The sequence below is a fragment of the Mauremys reevesii genome, linkage group 3, assembly GCF_016161935.1.
Source record: "Mauremys reevesii isolate NIE-2019 linkage group 3, ASM1616193v1, whole genome shotgun sequence".
Lineage (NCBI taxonomy): Eukaryota > Metazoa > Chordata > Testudines > Geoemydidae > Mauremys > Mauremys reevesii.
Genome location: NC_052625.1, coordinates 15,494,159 through 15,509,637, shown reverse-complemented (window position 1 = coordinate 15,509,637; position 15,479 = coordinate 15,494,159). Strand labels below are relative to the sequence as shown.

General features: G+C 37.5%; 1 protein-coding gene across 4 annotated transcripts in view; it reads right to left on the bottom strand.

The window, feature by feature from the left end:
- Positions 1–15,479, bottom strand: part of UGP2 (UDP-glucose pyrophosphorylase 2) — a 41,567-nt gene that overhangs the window by 22,509 nt on the left and 3,579 nt on the right. For all 4 annotated transcript variants that reach the window (XM_039530643.1, XM_039530644.1, XM_039530645.1 and 1 more), the window contains exons 2-3: positions 8,501–8,628; positions 6,661–6,768 (exon numbers count right to left, since the gene is read on the bottom strand). In XM_039530643.1, the coding sequence (XP_039386577.1) occupies positions 6,661–6,768; positions 8,501–8,614 (222 nt within the window). In that variant the 5' untranslated portion in view covers positions 8,615–8,628. The remainder of the gene's footprint in view (positions 1–6,660; positions 6,769–8,500; positions 8,629–15,479) is intronic.

Genomic DNA, 15,479 nt, shown 5'->3' with positions numbered 1-15,479 from the left:
ATGAGTTACTAATGTTCCACTGCTTAGATCAACTTCTGTGAGAACAGAATTATCAATATTTATCTAACAAATGCCCTAGTCATGCTCACTAGCACAGAACATCACTATAGAAGTGATATTCAGTAGAAATGTGTTTTATATGAGCAGCTTTCATTCTCTGTACATCTAAAAGTGCTTTAGAAAAAAGTAATGGGTTAAACGTTGATAGTGTACCAAGAGGTGAGAGAACAGCTCTCAGCCTTGGACAGCAGAACTGTAACTTGAAAGTCAGGGTGCAGAATTTATTGCCTGTATCTTTTTGAAAGTGCTGAGAGATTTAGATTCCACTTAGCCCGTCACATATTAACACAAGAAATCTCTGTGATCCATTTTATCCCAAGGATGGCGACTATCACATAGCATTGTTAGCACCTAATGTTAGCACTGGATGACTCCAAGTTTTCATAGATTCCAAGGCCAGAAGGAACTATTATGATAATCTAGTCTAGCCTGTGTTCTACAGGAGGTCATAGAACAACCCTAAGATATTTCCTTGGGCAGATCTTTTATAAAAACATCCAATACTGATTTTAAAGTTCTCAGTGATGGAGAATCCACCATAACCCTTGGTAAGTTGTTGCAATGATTAATTTACCCTTGTTTAAAAAATTAGACCTTATTTCCAGTCATCTGAACTCACCTTCCCAACACTGGATCACATTATACCTTTTTCTCTGTTAGATTGAAGAGCCCGTTCTGGATATTTGTTCCCCGTGTAGTTATTTATATACTGTAATCAAGTCACCCCTTAACCTTCTCTTTGTTAAACTAAATAGACTGAGCTCCTTGAATTTATCACTATATGGTAGATTTTCTAATTCTTTGATCATTCTCATGGCTCTTCTCTGAACCCTCTCCAATGTATCGACATTTTTCTTGAACTGTGGGCACCAGAACTGGACACACTATTCCAGCAGCAGTTCCAACTGTGCCAAATACAGAGGTAAAATAATCTCTCTATTCCTACCCAAGATTCCCTGTTTATGCAACCAAGGGTTGCATTTGCACTTTTGACCACAGCATTGCACTGGGAGCTCATCTTCAGCTGTTATCCACCAGGACCCCCAAATCTTTTTCAGAATCACTGCTTCCCCCATCCTGTAAGTACGGCATACACTGTGTTCCTAGATTTATACATTTAGCCATATTAAAACATATATTGTTTGCTTGCATCTAGATCTCTCTGTATCAGTAATCTGTCCTCTTCATCATTTACTGCTTCCCCCAATGTGTGTGTCATCTCCCAACTTTATCAGTAATAATTTTATGTTTTCTTCCAGGTCATTGATAAAAATATTAAATAGCATAGTCGAAACACACCCATTCGGTGATGGTACTCCATTCACAATTACGTTTTGAGACTTATCAGTTAGCCAGATTTTAATTAATTTAATGTGTGCAATGTTAATTTTATATCATTCTAGTTTTTTAATCAATGTCATGTGGTACCAACTAAAATGCCTTACAGAAGTCTAAGTCTGTTACATCAACATTATTGCCTTTATCAACAAAACTTGTAATCGTATAAAAAAAATCAAGTTAGTTTGACAAGATCTATTTTCTATAAACCCATGTTAATTGGCATTAATTATATTACCCTCCTTTAATTCTTTATTAATCGAGTCCCATATCAAGCACTCCATTATCTTGCTCAGGATTGCTGTCAGACCGACAGTTCTCTAACTACTCAGTCATCCCATATATCCTCTTTATATATTGGCACAACATTTACTTTCTTTCAGTCTTCAGGAACTTCCTGGTGACTTATTGAAGAAAAAAAAATCATTAACTGTCCAGTGAGCTCCTGAACCAGCTCTTTGAAAACTCTTGGATGCAAGTTTTCTAGACCTGCAGACTTGAAAATATCTAACTTTAGTAGCTGCTGTTTAACATCTTCCTAATGTACTTGTGGAATGGAGATAGTTGTTCCCTCTCTCCAAACACAGAACAGAAATGTATTGATAATTCTACTATTTCTATCTAGTAATGGACCAATACCATAATTAGGAACCTTTTTGTTCCTTATATACTTAAACTCTGTATTGTCCTTAACTCTGCTGGCCATAGATGTCTCATGTCCCTTTGCTTCCCTTATCAATTTTCTACAATTCTCAGCTTCTGGTTTACATTCATTACTCTCTACTTCCCCCCCTTCTATTTGTTTATTTTTATAGCAGCCTTCATTTGCACTCTAAGTCACATTGGTGTTTTAATCAATATGGCTTTCTTTCTCGATTGTGGCTTTTTTGGCATCCAGTAAACTGTTCTTAAATATGAATAATTATAAATTGTTTATCTGATTAAATTCTTCCTTCTAGCTGATTTAGCTCATAGTTGTTTCCACCTTTGTGAAATTGGCCATATTAAAGCACGACATACATATAACTGGTCTGGACTTTATTCTGTTTGCACATTAAAAATGTGATAAGGTCACAACCACTTGTACTTAAGTTACTATAAATTTTTAGTTGTGTTCAGTTCCTCTTTCTTGGTCAAGAGGAGCTGTAATGTATAATTCCTCTGTGTTGGATATAACACTTTTTTTTAGTTAGGAAACTGTCATCTAGAATATTTAGAAATTTCAAGGATGTTTTAGTACCAGAAACATGAAACATAGATTCTAGGACTGGAAGGGACCTCAAGAGGTCATCGAGTCCAGTCCCCTGCCCTCATGGCAAGACCAAATACTGTCTAGACCATCCCTGATAGACATTTATCTAACTTACGCTTACATATCCCCAGAGATGGAGATTCCACAACCTCCCTAGGCAATTTATTCCACTGTTTAACCACACTGACAGTTAGGAACTTTTTCCTAATGTTCAACCTAAACCTCCCTTGCTGCAGTTTAAGCCCATTGCTTCTTGTTCTATCCTTAGAGGCTAAGGTGAACAAGTTTTCTCCCTCCTCCTTATGACACCCTTTTAGATACCTGAAAACTGCTACCATGTCCCCCCTCACATCCAGCATAGATCACTTAAATTGAAGTCCCCCAGAATCATGTAGCTTTTTTTCCCTTCACATTGTAAATAGGTGAGTAAGGAGCCAATCACCCTGTTCCCTATTGTGATTTGGTGGTCTGACCTCCACTAACACATCTTGTGCTTTATCTATTAGGACATTGATCCATAAGCATTCAAGATCATTTTCTTCCAAGTTATCAGTGACTCGGAAACACATAATGCCACCTTTGACAGAGAGCCACTCCCCCCTCCTGTTGCCCACCCAATCCTTCCTAAACAGATTACCATTGATTTTAACATTCCAATCACGGAAACTATCCCACCAGGTTTCAATAACAACAACTAGATCAAATTTATGCTCACAGATGAGCAATTCCAATTCTTCTTGTTTGTTACCCAGGCACATACATTATTTAATTGCCTCTCTTCATGTCCTCCGGTTCCTTAATTTTGTTCTCAATATCTTGATTTTGCGCTGAGAGCTCTTATCTTCCCTTTCTTTACTGTCCCCTTTTGTTATTACTTTAATGCCCCCCTATTACTAAAACTTTAATTTGGGACTTGGACACATTACTTAAGGGACAAAGCCATGAGTGTCAGCACTCCAGCCATAAAGATATCAGATCTCAGCAATCGTTCTTTGGACAAACTTAGAGTTCAACTTTACACACAGTGTTAATGTGCATTTATGATTAGAATATTGTCAACTGACAATGTAGAAGCAGGTAACTGTCATACTGCAGAATAGTTTGAGAATAATTTTAAAGGAACTATGTTATGCAGCACCATAGATATTCAATATGTAAAAGCTGTTGCAACAAAGGAGAGCTTAAGCAATTGGGTTTTGAGCCTTTAGTACCAAACTTAAGGCAAGATACTTTTATACACACAATTTTTAAAAGATTTTTCCCTTGGATACAAATAGAAAATTAATTTCAAGGGGTAACATGAGGCAGATTTACCATCATTCATATGCAAGAAAAATTATTGGAATGAAGCTATAAGCTTCATGCAAGTTCCAAATGAACCTTGTGGAGAAAATAAAGCTGTTTATTGGAGCAATAAGGTACAATTATTATACCATAACACCAGAGATAAATTTATTTAAGTAAGAATAATTACATAGTAGTAGGAACAGGGAGGAGGGTGTCACCCCCTAACTTGTTTATTTACCTCAATGGTATTTGTAAAGTAGTGCAGTTTGATTCTGAGTTCATGGTAGGTAATGGGATAAAATCTATGTTTTTTGAGCAAGGCACATGAATAACTTAAGTGGCATGATGATGCAGAGCTATGGAACGATACAATTAAAAAAAAACGTGATCATAGGTCACATGAACAGGCTGTATGGCTGAAGGAAGTTTAGGCTCCAGGAGAAGAACCAGAGAAGCAGAAGACAGGTGAAATACTCATTTTTCCCCCTAATATAGCCCTTCTTTCAGCCACGAGCTAAAATGACCCTTTTACTTATGCTTTGAGAACAGACACTGAAATTTATATCATAGCCCTCCAACTACTAAATATCAATCAGCAATGACTAAGATACTGCTGAATTGACATTTTATTTTATAACTGGCTCCAGAAGTCACACTAAACCCAAACTGAAGAATAATCATACTGATACTGGCCTCTGCACTGTGTAAAGCTATTTTTATACAGGATTGTTATCTGGTACATGGGGCAATACTGGAGGCACATTTTCCTCCCACCAGGGAGACTTCACACAGAGTAGGACAGAGTCTCATAGACTTTAAGGCCAGAAGGGACCATTGAGATCATCTAGCCCAGGGGTGGCCAACCTGAGCCTGAGAAGGAGCCAGAATTTACCAATGTACATTGCCAAAGAGCCACAGTAATACATCAGCAGCCCCCTATCAGCACCCCCTCCCCACCCTCGCTCCCAGCACCTCCAACCCAGCAGCAGCCCTGATGATCAGTACCTCCCACTCCGTCCCCACATCTCCCGATCAGCTGTTTCATGGTGTGCAGAAGGCTGGGGGGGGGGGGGGGCGAGGGCATGGCAGGCTCAGGGGAGGGGTCGGGAAGGAGTGGAGTAGGGGCAGGGCCTATGGTAGAGCCAGGGGTTGAGCAGTGAGCATCCCCCGCACATTGGAAAGTTGGCACCTGTAGCTCCAGCCCCGGAGTCAGTGCCTATACAAGGAGCTGCATATTAACTTCTGAAGAGCTGCATTGACTCTGGAGCCACAGGTTGGCCACCCCGATCTAGTCTGACCCCCTCCATACTGCAGGCCACAGAACCTCATCCACCCACTCACTCCTGTAATAGACTCATAGCCTCTGTCTGAGTTACTGAAGTCCTCATATCATGAAAATAATTGTAAAGTTAAGATGACTAGATTTGGAAGAAATGTAGGGCTTGTCTACACTTAAAATAATATAGCAACGCAGCTGCACTGCTGTAGCACTTCAGTGAAGACACTACCTATGCCAACGGGAGACGTTCTCCCACTGGCATAGGTACTCTAACTCCCTGAGAGGCAGTAGCTAAGTTGACAGGAGAATTCTCCCATTGCCTTAGTGCCACCTGTACTGGGGTTAGGTCCGTTTAACTGTGTCCCTTAGGGGCATGGATTTTTCAGACCCCTGAGCAATGTAGTTATACTGACCCAATGTCCTAACAGACCTTAGACTCACTACAAGACTTCATCATCTTTCAACAACACTTTGGAGAGCAGTATCAGCATCTATTCTGAAGGCAGCTGAACATTCTATTCTGCAGCATGCTTTTCAGTTGCAAAGTGGATCTTTAATTCAATCACTGCTGACACATAGCATAGGGGCAAACAATGCCAGTCAACTCATGAAGATACTAACATCTCATGACTCCAATTCAGTTTTAATATACCAGTTTACTCTTCTGGGAGAGCAAAAATTCTCACACTCATAACTAAAGGTTAGCTGTGTAAACAGCCAAGAAAGAGCCTAGGGCCATAGATTAATTAAAAACAAGGTTTGGTTCAGTGAAAAATGCTTACCTTTATAGAAACACTTGTGGGAAAATCTACTGTTTTTTGATGCACCCTCTCACTTCAAAAGTTATTTTTTTCACACTTGATACAATACTGCAGGGAAATTGTGCTCTTTAAACAACATTAACTGTATTCCTAATTCCTTGATTTTATATAAACTATTGTAAAGCAGAAAAAAGTTTTGAGCTATAAAATCCAGGCCACTTACTATGCATCTCTTTCAAAATATTTAGTAAAAACTGATTGTCAGAGTCAATTTCATCTGGGATTTGCAACATGTTTTCATTTGGGGAAGGTGTGGGATGGAGACTCTAGATGTCCTACATACTCCCAACACCACAAATTACCTTTCATTGCAAAGCATCAGATTAAACAGCAAAGTTATACTTATTACAATTTTTTTTTAAGCAATGGACCAGTTAACAGAATAATACTAGGAGAGAACTTATGTACATATGTTAAGGAGGACCGGATATTCATGAATACGTACAACATAGACCCATGTTTTAGTTCTCTCTGCAATAAAGATTTATTTAAATTGTTATTCCACTTTATCTTAAACAAACACGGCAATTATGTGCTTTGTATTGTTGACAATATATTTCAATGCAAGCAGTGATTACTAATTTTAAGATCCTATTGGCTGTTGTCATTTTATTGCAACTTACAGAATCTTCTGGAGGTCTCTGAATCTTCCCCCAGTCCACGGAAGGTCCCTTTTCTTGCAAGAATCTGTGGAATAGCTTCTTAAACCCTTCAAGGTCTTTTTTAGTGTGCTACAAGAGGGAGAGTGCGGATGAGTTTTAGAAATAATGGTATTTTGTGTTTACATATGTTTATCACAAAAGCATTTTACAAACCTGATGTACAATCTGTTCATAAGAATCATTCCCCCAACATTTAAATGCAGCCAACTTTGGGGTGAAACAAAGCAACACTGCGTAACACCTTCGGACAGGAAGCACAGAACACATTATCCAGTTGAAACTACAGGGAGAATTTAGGTGGGAAAAAAATGGCCAAAGTTTTCAAACCGAAGTGTCTGTAGTGCAGGTCCTAAATACACCTCTACCTTGATATAACGCTGTCCTCGGGAGCCAAAAAATCTTACCGTGTTATATCAAACTTGCTTTGATCCACTGGAGTGCACAGCACCGCCCCGCCCAAAGCACTGCTTTACCGCATTATATCCGAATTCGTGTTATATCGGGTCGCCTTATCTCGAGGTAGAGGTGTAAGTACTAAATCTCACTAAGTTAATGGAGCCGAGGACCTGCAGCTCCCACCAAAAAAAAATCAGGACACTTGTTTGAAAATGCTGGCAAATACCTAATTACCTAAATTAAGTTTGGCCAGGACCTCAAGGTATAATGTTCCTATTTCTTTGAGTATGTAGGATCTTTAATAACCAGAAATGGTGAAAAGTTCAGTAATAACTCAGAGGCAAGACTGCAACCCTCCGCATTACCAGCATCACTTCCTTCAATAACAAGTTTTCCTTGGAATTCTCTCCTCCACATAGGGTCCAGGCCTAACCCTACTCTTCTCGAGATTACACAGAATCACAGCACATTCTAAAAGTAGGGATTATATTAGTCTGACTACACAACTGCAGTCATATACCAAGCATATTGTCCTTTACCCAGAAGATCCATTAAAAAAAAAGTTGAGATGGAAAGACTACAAAGTCTTCCTCACAAATTTCAGATAATAGACAACTTGTGTGTATCTTGCCACAATTTTCAGTTTAAAATTGTTAAAACAATCACTGAATAAAAAAGGTCTTCACCTTGACTACTTTGTCACATTTCAACAGTTTGACTGTTTGTTACTCTACTTCTGTTCTCTTCTCAAATTGGCTCAGTTTTTTAAACAAATCAGAGTAATTTTTGTGATAACGCACTTCCAAGCACCATGAGAAGTGATTAAATTCTCTAAACTAAGTTAACATTTTATGTTCTTGGATATGTTTCTGTGTACTATTATAAACATATGTATTTTTATAATTTCAGTTTCAATTTGATTGGGGAGGGAAAATATTACAGCTTGAACACATCTTTTCAAATTCTTCATATTCTTTCAATTGAAATTTAAGTTTTACATACAGTATGGAACCACTAGCAAGTTAGACTATTGGTTAGTCTATGTATTGTATGATTTAAAAAATTTAACAGAGAGGATCAGTCTCATTTTCGTGTTTGTTGGAGACATGCTTTCTCACACTGTGGAGCAGGAGAGGGGGAAAAGTTTGGAGAAACAGGTTTTATTAGTGAATGTTTCCAGCTAACAATTCAATAATTCATTAGCTTGGTGGCCAAAAGCCTTGAGTACTAGTCCTCCACATTCAACCCTTAAACTAAGCATAATCTCTCTTCCCCTTCCTCCTATTTTGTACCATCTCTTCCCTATTATGTATTTTTGCCACAAAATTCTCTCTCCACAAAATTCATTTAAACAAGAGAAGTTATATAGAGGCATTTTTAGAGTAACATCTTTTGTAGTCCTTACCTCAAGCTCATTCTGAGGTGCAGTTGCAAGTATTTTGTCAAGTTCAACTCTCATTGAATATTCCAGTTCTTGTCGAATGACTTCTTGAAACTGGGACGTGCCAGCTTGAGACATTGCTTTTCTATAATCTTTTTTAAAAAGATAAGAAAGAAGTTGAAGTGTGGGAAAAATCATGCCCTCACTAAACTCCAAGCAGCTTGCATCTAAAAGCAGCAATGCTGTAGGCATCTTAAAAAAAAAAAAAAAACCACACACACACAACATATAATCCAGACTTGTTTTGTTGTTATATTAGTGTACCCAGAAAAATACACGTTGCCCATCAAAAATCTCTTATTTATAAATACAAAGTAGTTTGGAGGAGAATAAAAGGCATGAAAAACAAGAATAAGTTCAAGAAATAAAATGATGGAAGACCCACAATCTAGATACAAATTTCTGTGAATGGAAACTTGGATTCAGTCAACTGCATCACGATATTGTACTAGAATAGCAAAGAAAATATAATGATAATGCTCTTCAGCAATACATGTTTGTTTTCCACAGTGTGCATTTTATAAAGACTAACTTGTCTGACCAAAAATAAAAAATACGTTGTAGTAATCTAGACAGTGAATTTTCAGGCTGTCCTCAGTCAGTTCCAGATATATGTCTGCATAACCTGTCTTTTCATACTGTAATATGTTACTAAGTAACCTAAAGAAATAGTTTGCTTATCACTTCAGCATGCACTTTGCTGCTGAAAGCTGATCATTACTCATATTTACAGAGATAAATAAATGATCAATAAAGTCTGCAAATATTGATCTATAGTATGTCAAAAGGGAAATCAGAAAATAGTTACTCCCACTCCCCCACCCCTTCACAGTTACCAAAGCAAGCGAGTAGACATGATTGTAATCTCAGAAGAGTTTGCTTAATTTAATTTCTGCTGATTCCCTTAAGCAATCACTTCTCTGTAACAGAGAAAAAACTATTGCCAAATAAAACTGGGATTTAGAAACATCCTCAACAGTTGTTAAAGGAGGAATAGGAAAAAAATGTTTCAAATGAAGTGAATTGTATTACAAAGATTATTCAAAGGAAGCTGTGCTTAAAAGAAAAGTTTATATAGAGTAGTCATTAAATTCAAATAATATTTCACTGAAATATTTTTGTAATAATGCAAGAGGCACATTTGTTTTAATAGTGAAATTGTTTATACAAATCAAAACTGTGTCAGAATTCAATGACTGTGTAATTACTGCTTGGAATCTAACAGTAGCCATTTTCCTGACTGCACTGTCTTGCAGGTAGGAAAAAAGAGTGCTGCAATGCACATACTGTGGTGCAACATGGGGGAAAGGTAAGTCCAGGACACCTGCTACAATTCCTAATCACTAAAAACAAACGTTTAATTTTACAGAAAAAGAATAAACTTTTAGAACCTATTAACTACCTTTTCCCTTTTTAATAATTTTCAAATGCACATGCAGCTCTTCTTTTAAGAGAAATTCTGGTATTTATTCCGACAATAAAAGAATTGTCTACCAGTTTACTACTTTTTTAAAAACAACTGAAAGTGCTATTTTTTCATTCACAGTTTGAGTTGATGTAGGTTCCCTTACAGAAGCTTAAGCAGCATCTCAAGATGCAAAACACTTTGTAAGTGTTTGTAATCTTTGATACATGTTGTAACATACGTCTCCAAATTCAGCAACAACTTTAGGATCCCTTATTTCACATCAGAAGAAACAGTGCAATTACCAAATTACCCAAGACAGAGTACTGTTGTTGTGAAATACTAAAAAAGCAAGTTAACTTATCCAACCTGCATTTATGTTGGAAAACCTTGTTAATTCCCATTGCATGGGAGACCCATTGCAAGTCACTGAGTATTATGACTTTGCACATAAGAGAATAAAACATATTTTGTGACTGATTTATTTGTGATAATACTTCTAATCAGTGTTTTGAAATATATTACTAAAATGTAATTACTTTTACAGAATGAGACCTCACTAAAGTACTAGCCTATTAAATTTTTTGCTGAAAATTTGTGCATGTGCGACCTATGAAACGTGGAAATTAGGCTGTGTAGTCAGGATTCAACTTTCTTCATTCCAACTCTAAGCATCTAAAATCACTGACCTTGAAGACCTTGCCTTCATACAATCATTTTTTAAAAAATCATATTTAAATCCTAATATAGATGACACAGGTTGTAGTTTTAGCATGTTAGCTGGTCAAGGTTAACCCCAGGCTTTACTCAAGCAGCAAATAAGTGTCAAAATTACAACTTGCCCAGGCCACACTAGAATTTTAATATGTGGTAGTGTTTTGGGGTGGGGCTGGAAGGCAGAAGGGGTAAGTGCACACAGTCCAAAATTATTATACTTTTAAACAAAAAAGTTATGGAAGTGGAAAAGTTATTTTTAAAATTTAGCCTATTAATAGTCTTGTCAACATGGAAAAAAAGGCCACAGCACGTTATTTGTTGAAAAGACAAATACATGTAGGTCCAAAACTGGTTCCAACTTAAGTTAAACAAGTCTGGTAAGAAATTACAAGTGAAACTGCAAGGACACCTAAAGAGTGCAGAGTTATAAGAGAAATAGTTGTGTGAATTTCAGCTCCATTCCATTAACATCAAGCTATAAATGAAAGCTGAGATTTTTGTCAACAAGTGGCAGGCCTTTTTAAAGCAGTGTATATATATTTAATACAGCATCAAGATGATTTTTCTTTATTTGATGCATAGAGATGTATAAGTGCACATGCTTAACATATGTAATTATTCATTCAGATGAAGACTGGCCTTTATTTTGGACTACAAATGTGCTTACTTTGATGACTAAATGCCATAACCCTATATTTTCTGCCAAATGGTCTGTAAACGTTTATTACCTTGTGTTATTTAATCAAAAATAATGGAATTATCAGAAGAATGTTGTTTAAATGTACAGTATATGACAATAAAATAAAAGAAAGCCTTCATGTTCTACTGTTTTAAGTATTTAATTGCAAGCCACAAGATTTCTCCCATTGTTTCTAAATCCTATTAGGCTCTTAAACTTCCTTAGTGTGAGCAGGAGAATGTCATAATTTCCTATGCCTCTAAGACCTTCCCACAAGGAGAATTACATTCATGTGTCTGCAGCATCACTGCCCAAAGCAGAGTGAAATAAGCACACTGCTTGTCAGTTTCACATTGCTACTCATGCTAGAGAACTGGTGGGAGGGAGGGAAGGAAGGAGGGAGACCTACTGTTGCTAATTGCTACCATATTTCATGATCTTGTCTTTTTGTTCTGTTTGTACAGCACCTAGCACCAGGGAGTCCTCATCCATGACTAGGGCTCCTAAGAGCTACGGTAATACAAATAAATAATCCATTTTCTTTGGCATATAACTAACTTCTATAAAGCTAGAGCCCTAACCATGCAAACACATACAAGGGTTATTCCTGTGATTCAAGTTACTCACCTACCTATGCCTCAATCCTGCAAGCATATGGACAAATCTAATCCAACACTAAACCAAAGCAATTGTTAAATTTACCTGCCAAGGCTCATGGCTACTCCCCCATATTGATAACAATGACAGGAAAAAATAATTTTACTTGCTGATCTAAACACAGGTTTCAGAGTGGTAGCTGTATTAGTCTGAATCAGCAAAAACAATGAGGAGTCCTTGTGGCACCTTAGAGACTAACACATTTATTTGGGCATAAACTTTCGTGGGCTAGAACCCACTTCATCAGATGCATGAAGTGGACAGGACAGGCCCAACAAAGAAAGCAACGGAACGCCACTAGCCATCACCTACAGCCCCCAACTAAAACCTCTCCAGCACATCATCACAGAACGCCACTAGCCATCACCTACAGCCCCCAACTAAAACCTCTCCAGCACATCATCAATGATCTACAGCCTATCCTGAATGACGATCTCTCACAGACCTTGGGAGACAGGCAGTCCTCGCTTACAGACAGCCCCCCCAACCTGAAGCAAATACTCACCAGCAACTACACACCAGACAACAAAAACACTAACCCAGGAACCAATCCCTGCAACAAACCCCACTGCCAACTCTGTTCGCATATCTATTCAAGGGACACCATCATAGGATCTAATCACATCAGCCACACCATCAGGGGCTCGTTCACCTGCACATCTACCAATGTGATTTATGCCATCATGTGCCAGCAATGCCCCTCTGACATGTACATTGGCCAAACCGGACAGTCTCTATGCAAAAGAATAAATGGACACAAATCAGACATCAAGAACTATAACATTTAAAAAACAGAAGGAAAACACATCAATCGCCCTGGACATTCAATAACAGACTTCAAAGAGACAATTCTTCAACAAAAACACTTTAAAAACAGACTCCAACAAGAAACTGCAGAACTGGAATTAATTTGCAAACTGGACACCATCAAATTAGGCCTGAATAAAGACTGGAAGTGGCTGGGTCACTACAAAAACTAATTTCCCCCTGCTGATACTCACACCTTCTTGTCAACTGTTTGAAATGGGCCACCTTAATTACACTGGCCCCATCAGTACTATAAAAGTGATTTTTCCTGCCTTGGTATTCACCCCTTCTTGTCAACTGATGAAAATAGCCAACTTCCACCTTAACTGAATTGTCTCCTTAGCACTAACCCCCCACTTGGTAAGGCAACTCTCATCTTTTCATGTGCTGTGTATTTATACCTGCCAACTGTATTTTCTACTCCATGCATCTGATGAAGTGGGTTTTAGCCCACAAATGCTTATGCCCAAATGTGTTAAGTCTCTAAGGTGCCACAAGGACTCCTCATTGTTTTATCTAAACACAGCTAGTAGCCACAGATAAGTAAATTTTTTCAGGACTATAATGAAAGGTAATAACCATGGCTGCATAAAATGAGATTGCACACAAAAGCATCTGATAATTGCAAAAGCAATTTATCAAGACTACATTGTCAAATGTCCCAATTACATATAAATAACAGACAAAAATAATTCTTGTCTTCCAAGTTATCTGCAGCTACTCCACACTTCAGTGGGCATGCTGTGTTTAAACAGTTGTCTGAGGTCAGACTGGGGTGAAATTAAAAAGCGAATGACTGTTCACAGGAGTGCTCAATGTAGAAAATGAGTGGTGCAGTATGAAAGTGTCACAAAAAGAGTTTGGAGTTTCAGAGAAAATTAAGTTTTGAAGGTTAACTGGCTGAGATCTTATTTTATTAAAATTCTTTAGTTATGATACAGCACAAAGCTCACCCCCAAATACCTCTGCCTGCATGAGGCGCCTTTTATTGTGTAAATTAGTAAAAGTGGTTGAAAGCGGAGAGTCACAACTCAAGGCGCATTTTATCCCTAATTCCTAGTATAGCTTTATCTTTGTTGTCTCATTTGTGATCCTTTTCAGCAACCCCCAAATATATCTACTGCATGTACTGACAGTTATTTTAACTGCCAGGAAACCTACAAATAATGTAATTTATTCATTGACGCTTGCCTAAACCTTAGTGATAAATTAGGCAAAAATAGTAAACAATAGGTTTTATTACCCTGCCAAAAATCAGAATAAAGACACACTCATTTAGGAAATAGTTTGGACTAAAATTCCAGTCCAATCTCAACACTAACTACTCTTTACATTGGAAAGCCGTCACTAGTACCAGTTTGTTTAGTTTTTAAGGTTCACAATTCAGCCAAAAGAGAATGTTTACAATAGCTTGGAACTTGGTATACAATGTCCCAGGAGGAAATCATGGTTCAAGAAACTTGTTGTGGCTAATATCTACTTTTAAGAATCTTTTAAATCCATTTGGTGTTATTAATTTAGATGATTGCTTGTGCACAGTATGCATAGTGAAGGCTGTCCATCAGGGTGGATTTGATTTAAATCTCTAGTCAGGAAGACTTAATTTAATCAACGATTTCTACATAAAAGTGCATTCTTGTTGGTTGTTATAACCTTAACACATATTATTCACAACTCAGAGATAGCCTGCTGCCATTATAGGTTTTCCCTTCTAGTGAGAGAATGGTATGGTAGATCTCAAATCAATGAAGGCTACACTCAGAAAGACCTCAAGACTCCTGGAATACGCTGCTCAAACAGTTTCACTTTTGTTTCTATTGCCTGTCCCTCCCTTCTCACATTTATCTCCAGACTTCTTCTCCTTGTCCAGATCTATTCCACCCCCAACAAGCTTCTATTCATTGAACTTTTTGAAACTTTGCACTTTTAGAGAGAGGTAAGGGACTGTCTCTGTGTACACAAATTTGCAAAGGGACAATAGGGTTGAGGTCTGTTATTTCTCACCTCTATATATTATTTATTTAGAAACATTTTTGCAGTTAACAAGCACGTTATCTCTGGAGACAAAAATCCACAGTTTGAGAACTGCAAAACTAAGCATCTCTGATGGTATCTTCTAGACTTAGCACTGAATCCCATTGGGTAGATAGAAAGATTAACCTAAATAATCTATACAGAAGCCCCTGGAACCCCATAAAATTGGGTCCCTAATCCATGAACTATTGGAACTCATTTACAAAACTTTTCTTAAACATTACATAAATATATTGTCTCATACTATAGAATTAGATTTATAATCCCTATTCCATGATGAGATATCTTTGAGCTATAATGTATCTTAATTAAAACTATAATAATAATAAATAATAATAATAATTGGAGATATATCTATCTCCTAGAACTGGAAGGGACCTCGAAAGATCATCAACTCCAGCCCCCTGCATTCACTAGCAGGACCAAGTCCTGGTTTTTTGCCCCAGATCCTTAAGTGGCCCCCTCAAAGATTGAACTCACAACCCTGGGTTTAGCAGGCCAATGCTCAAACCACTGAGCTCTCTTTAGATAGGTTTTTCCCTCAAAAAGCATTTTATCAAAAAATGTGGTTTAAATAAAAAAAATTCTGATTTTTTTTTAAATCGTTGATTTTTATCCACTCTGCTGTCCATGTGAATTAAGTA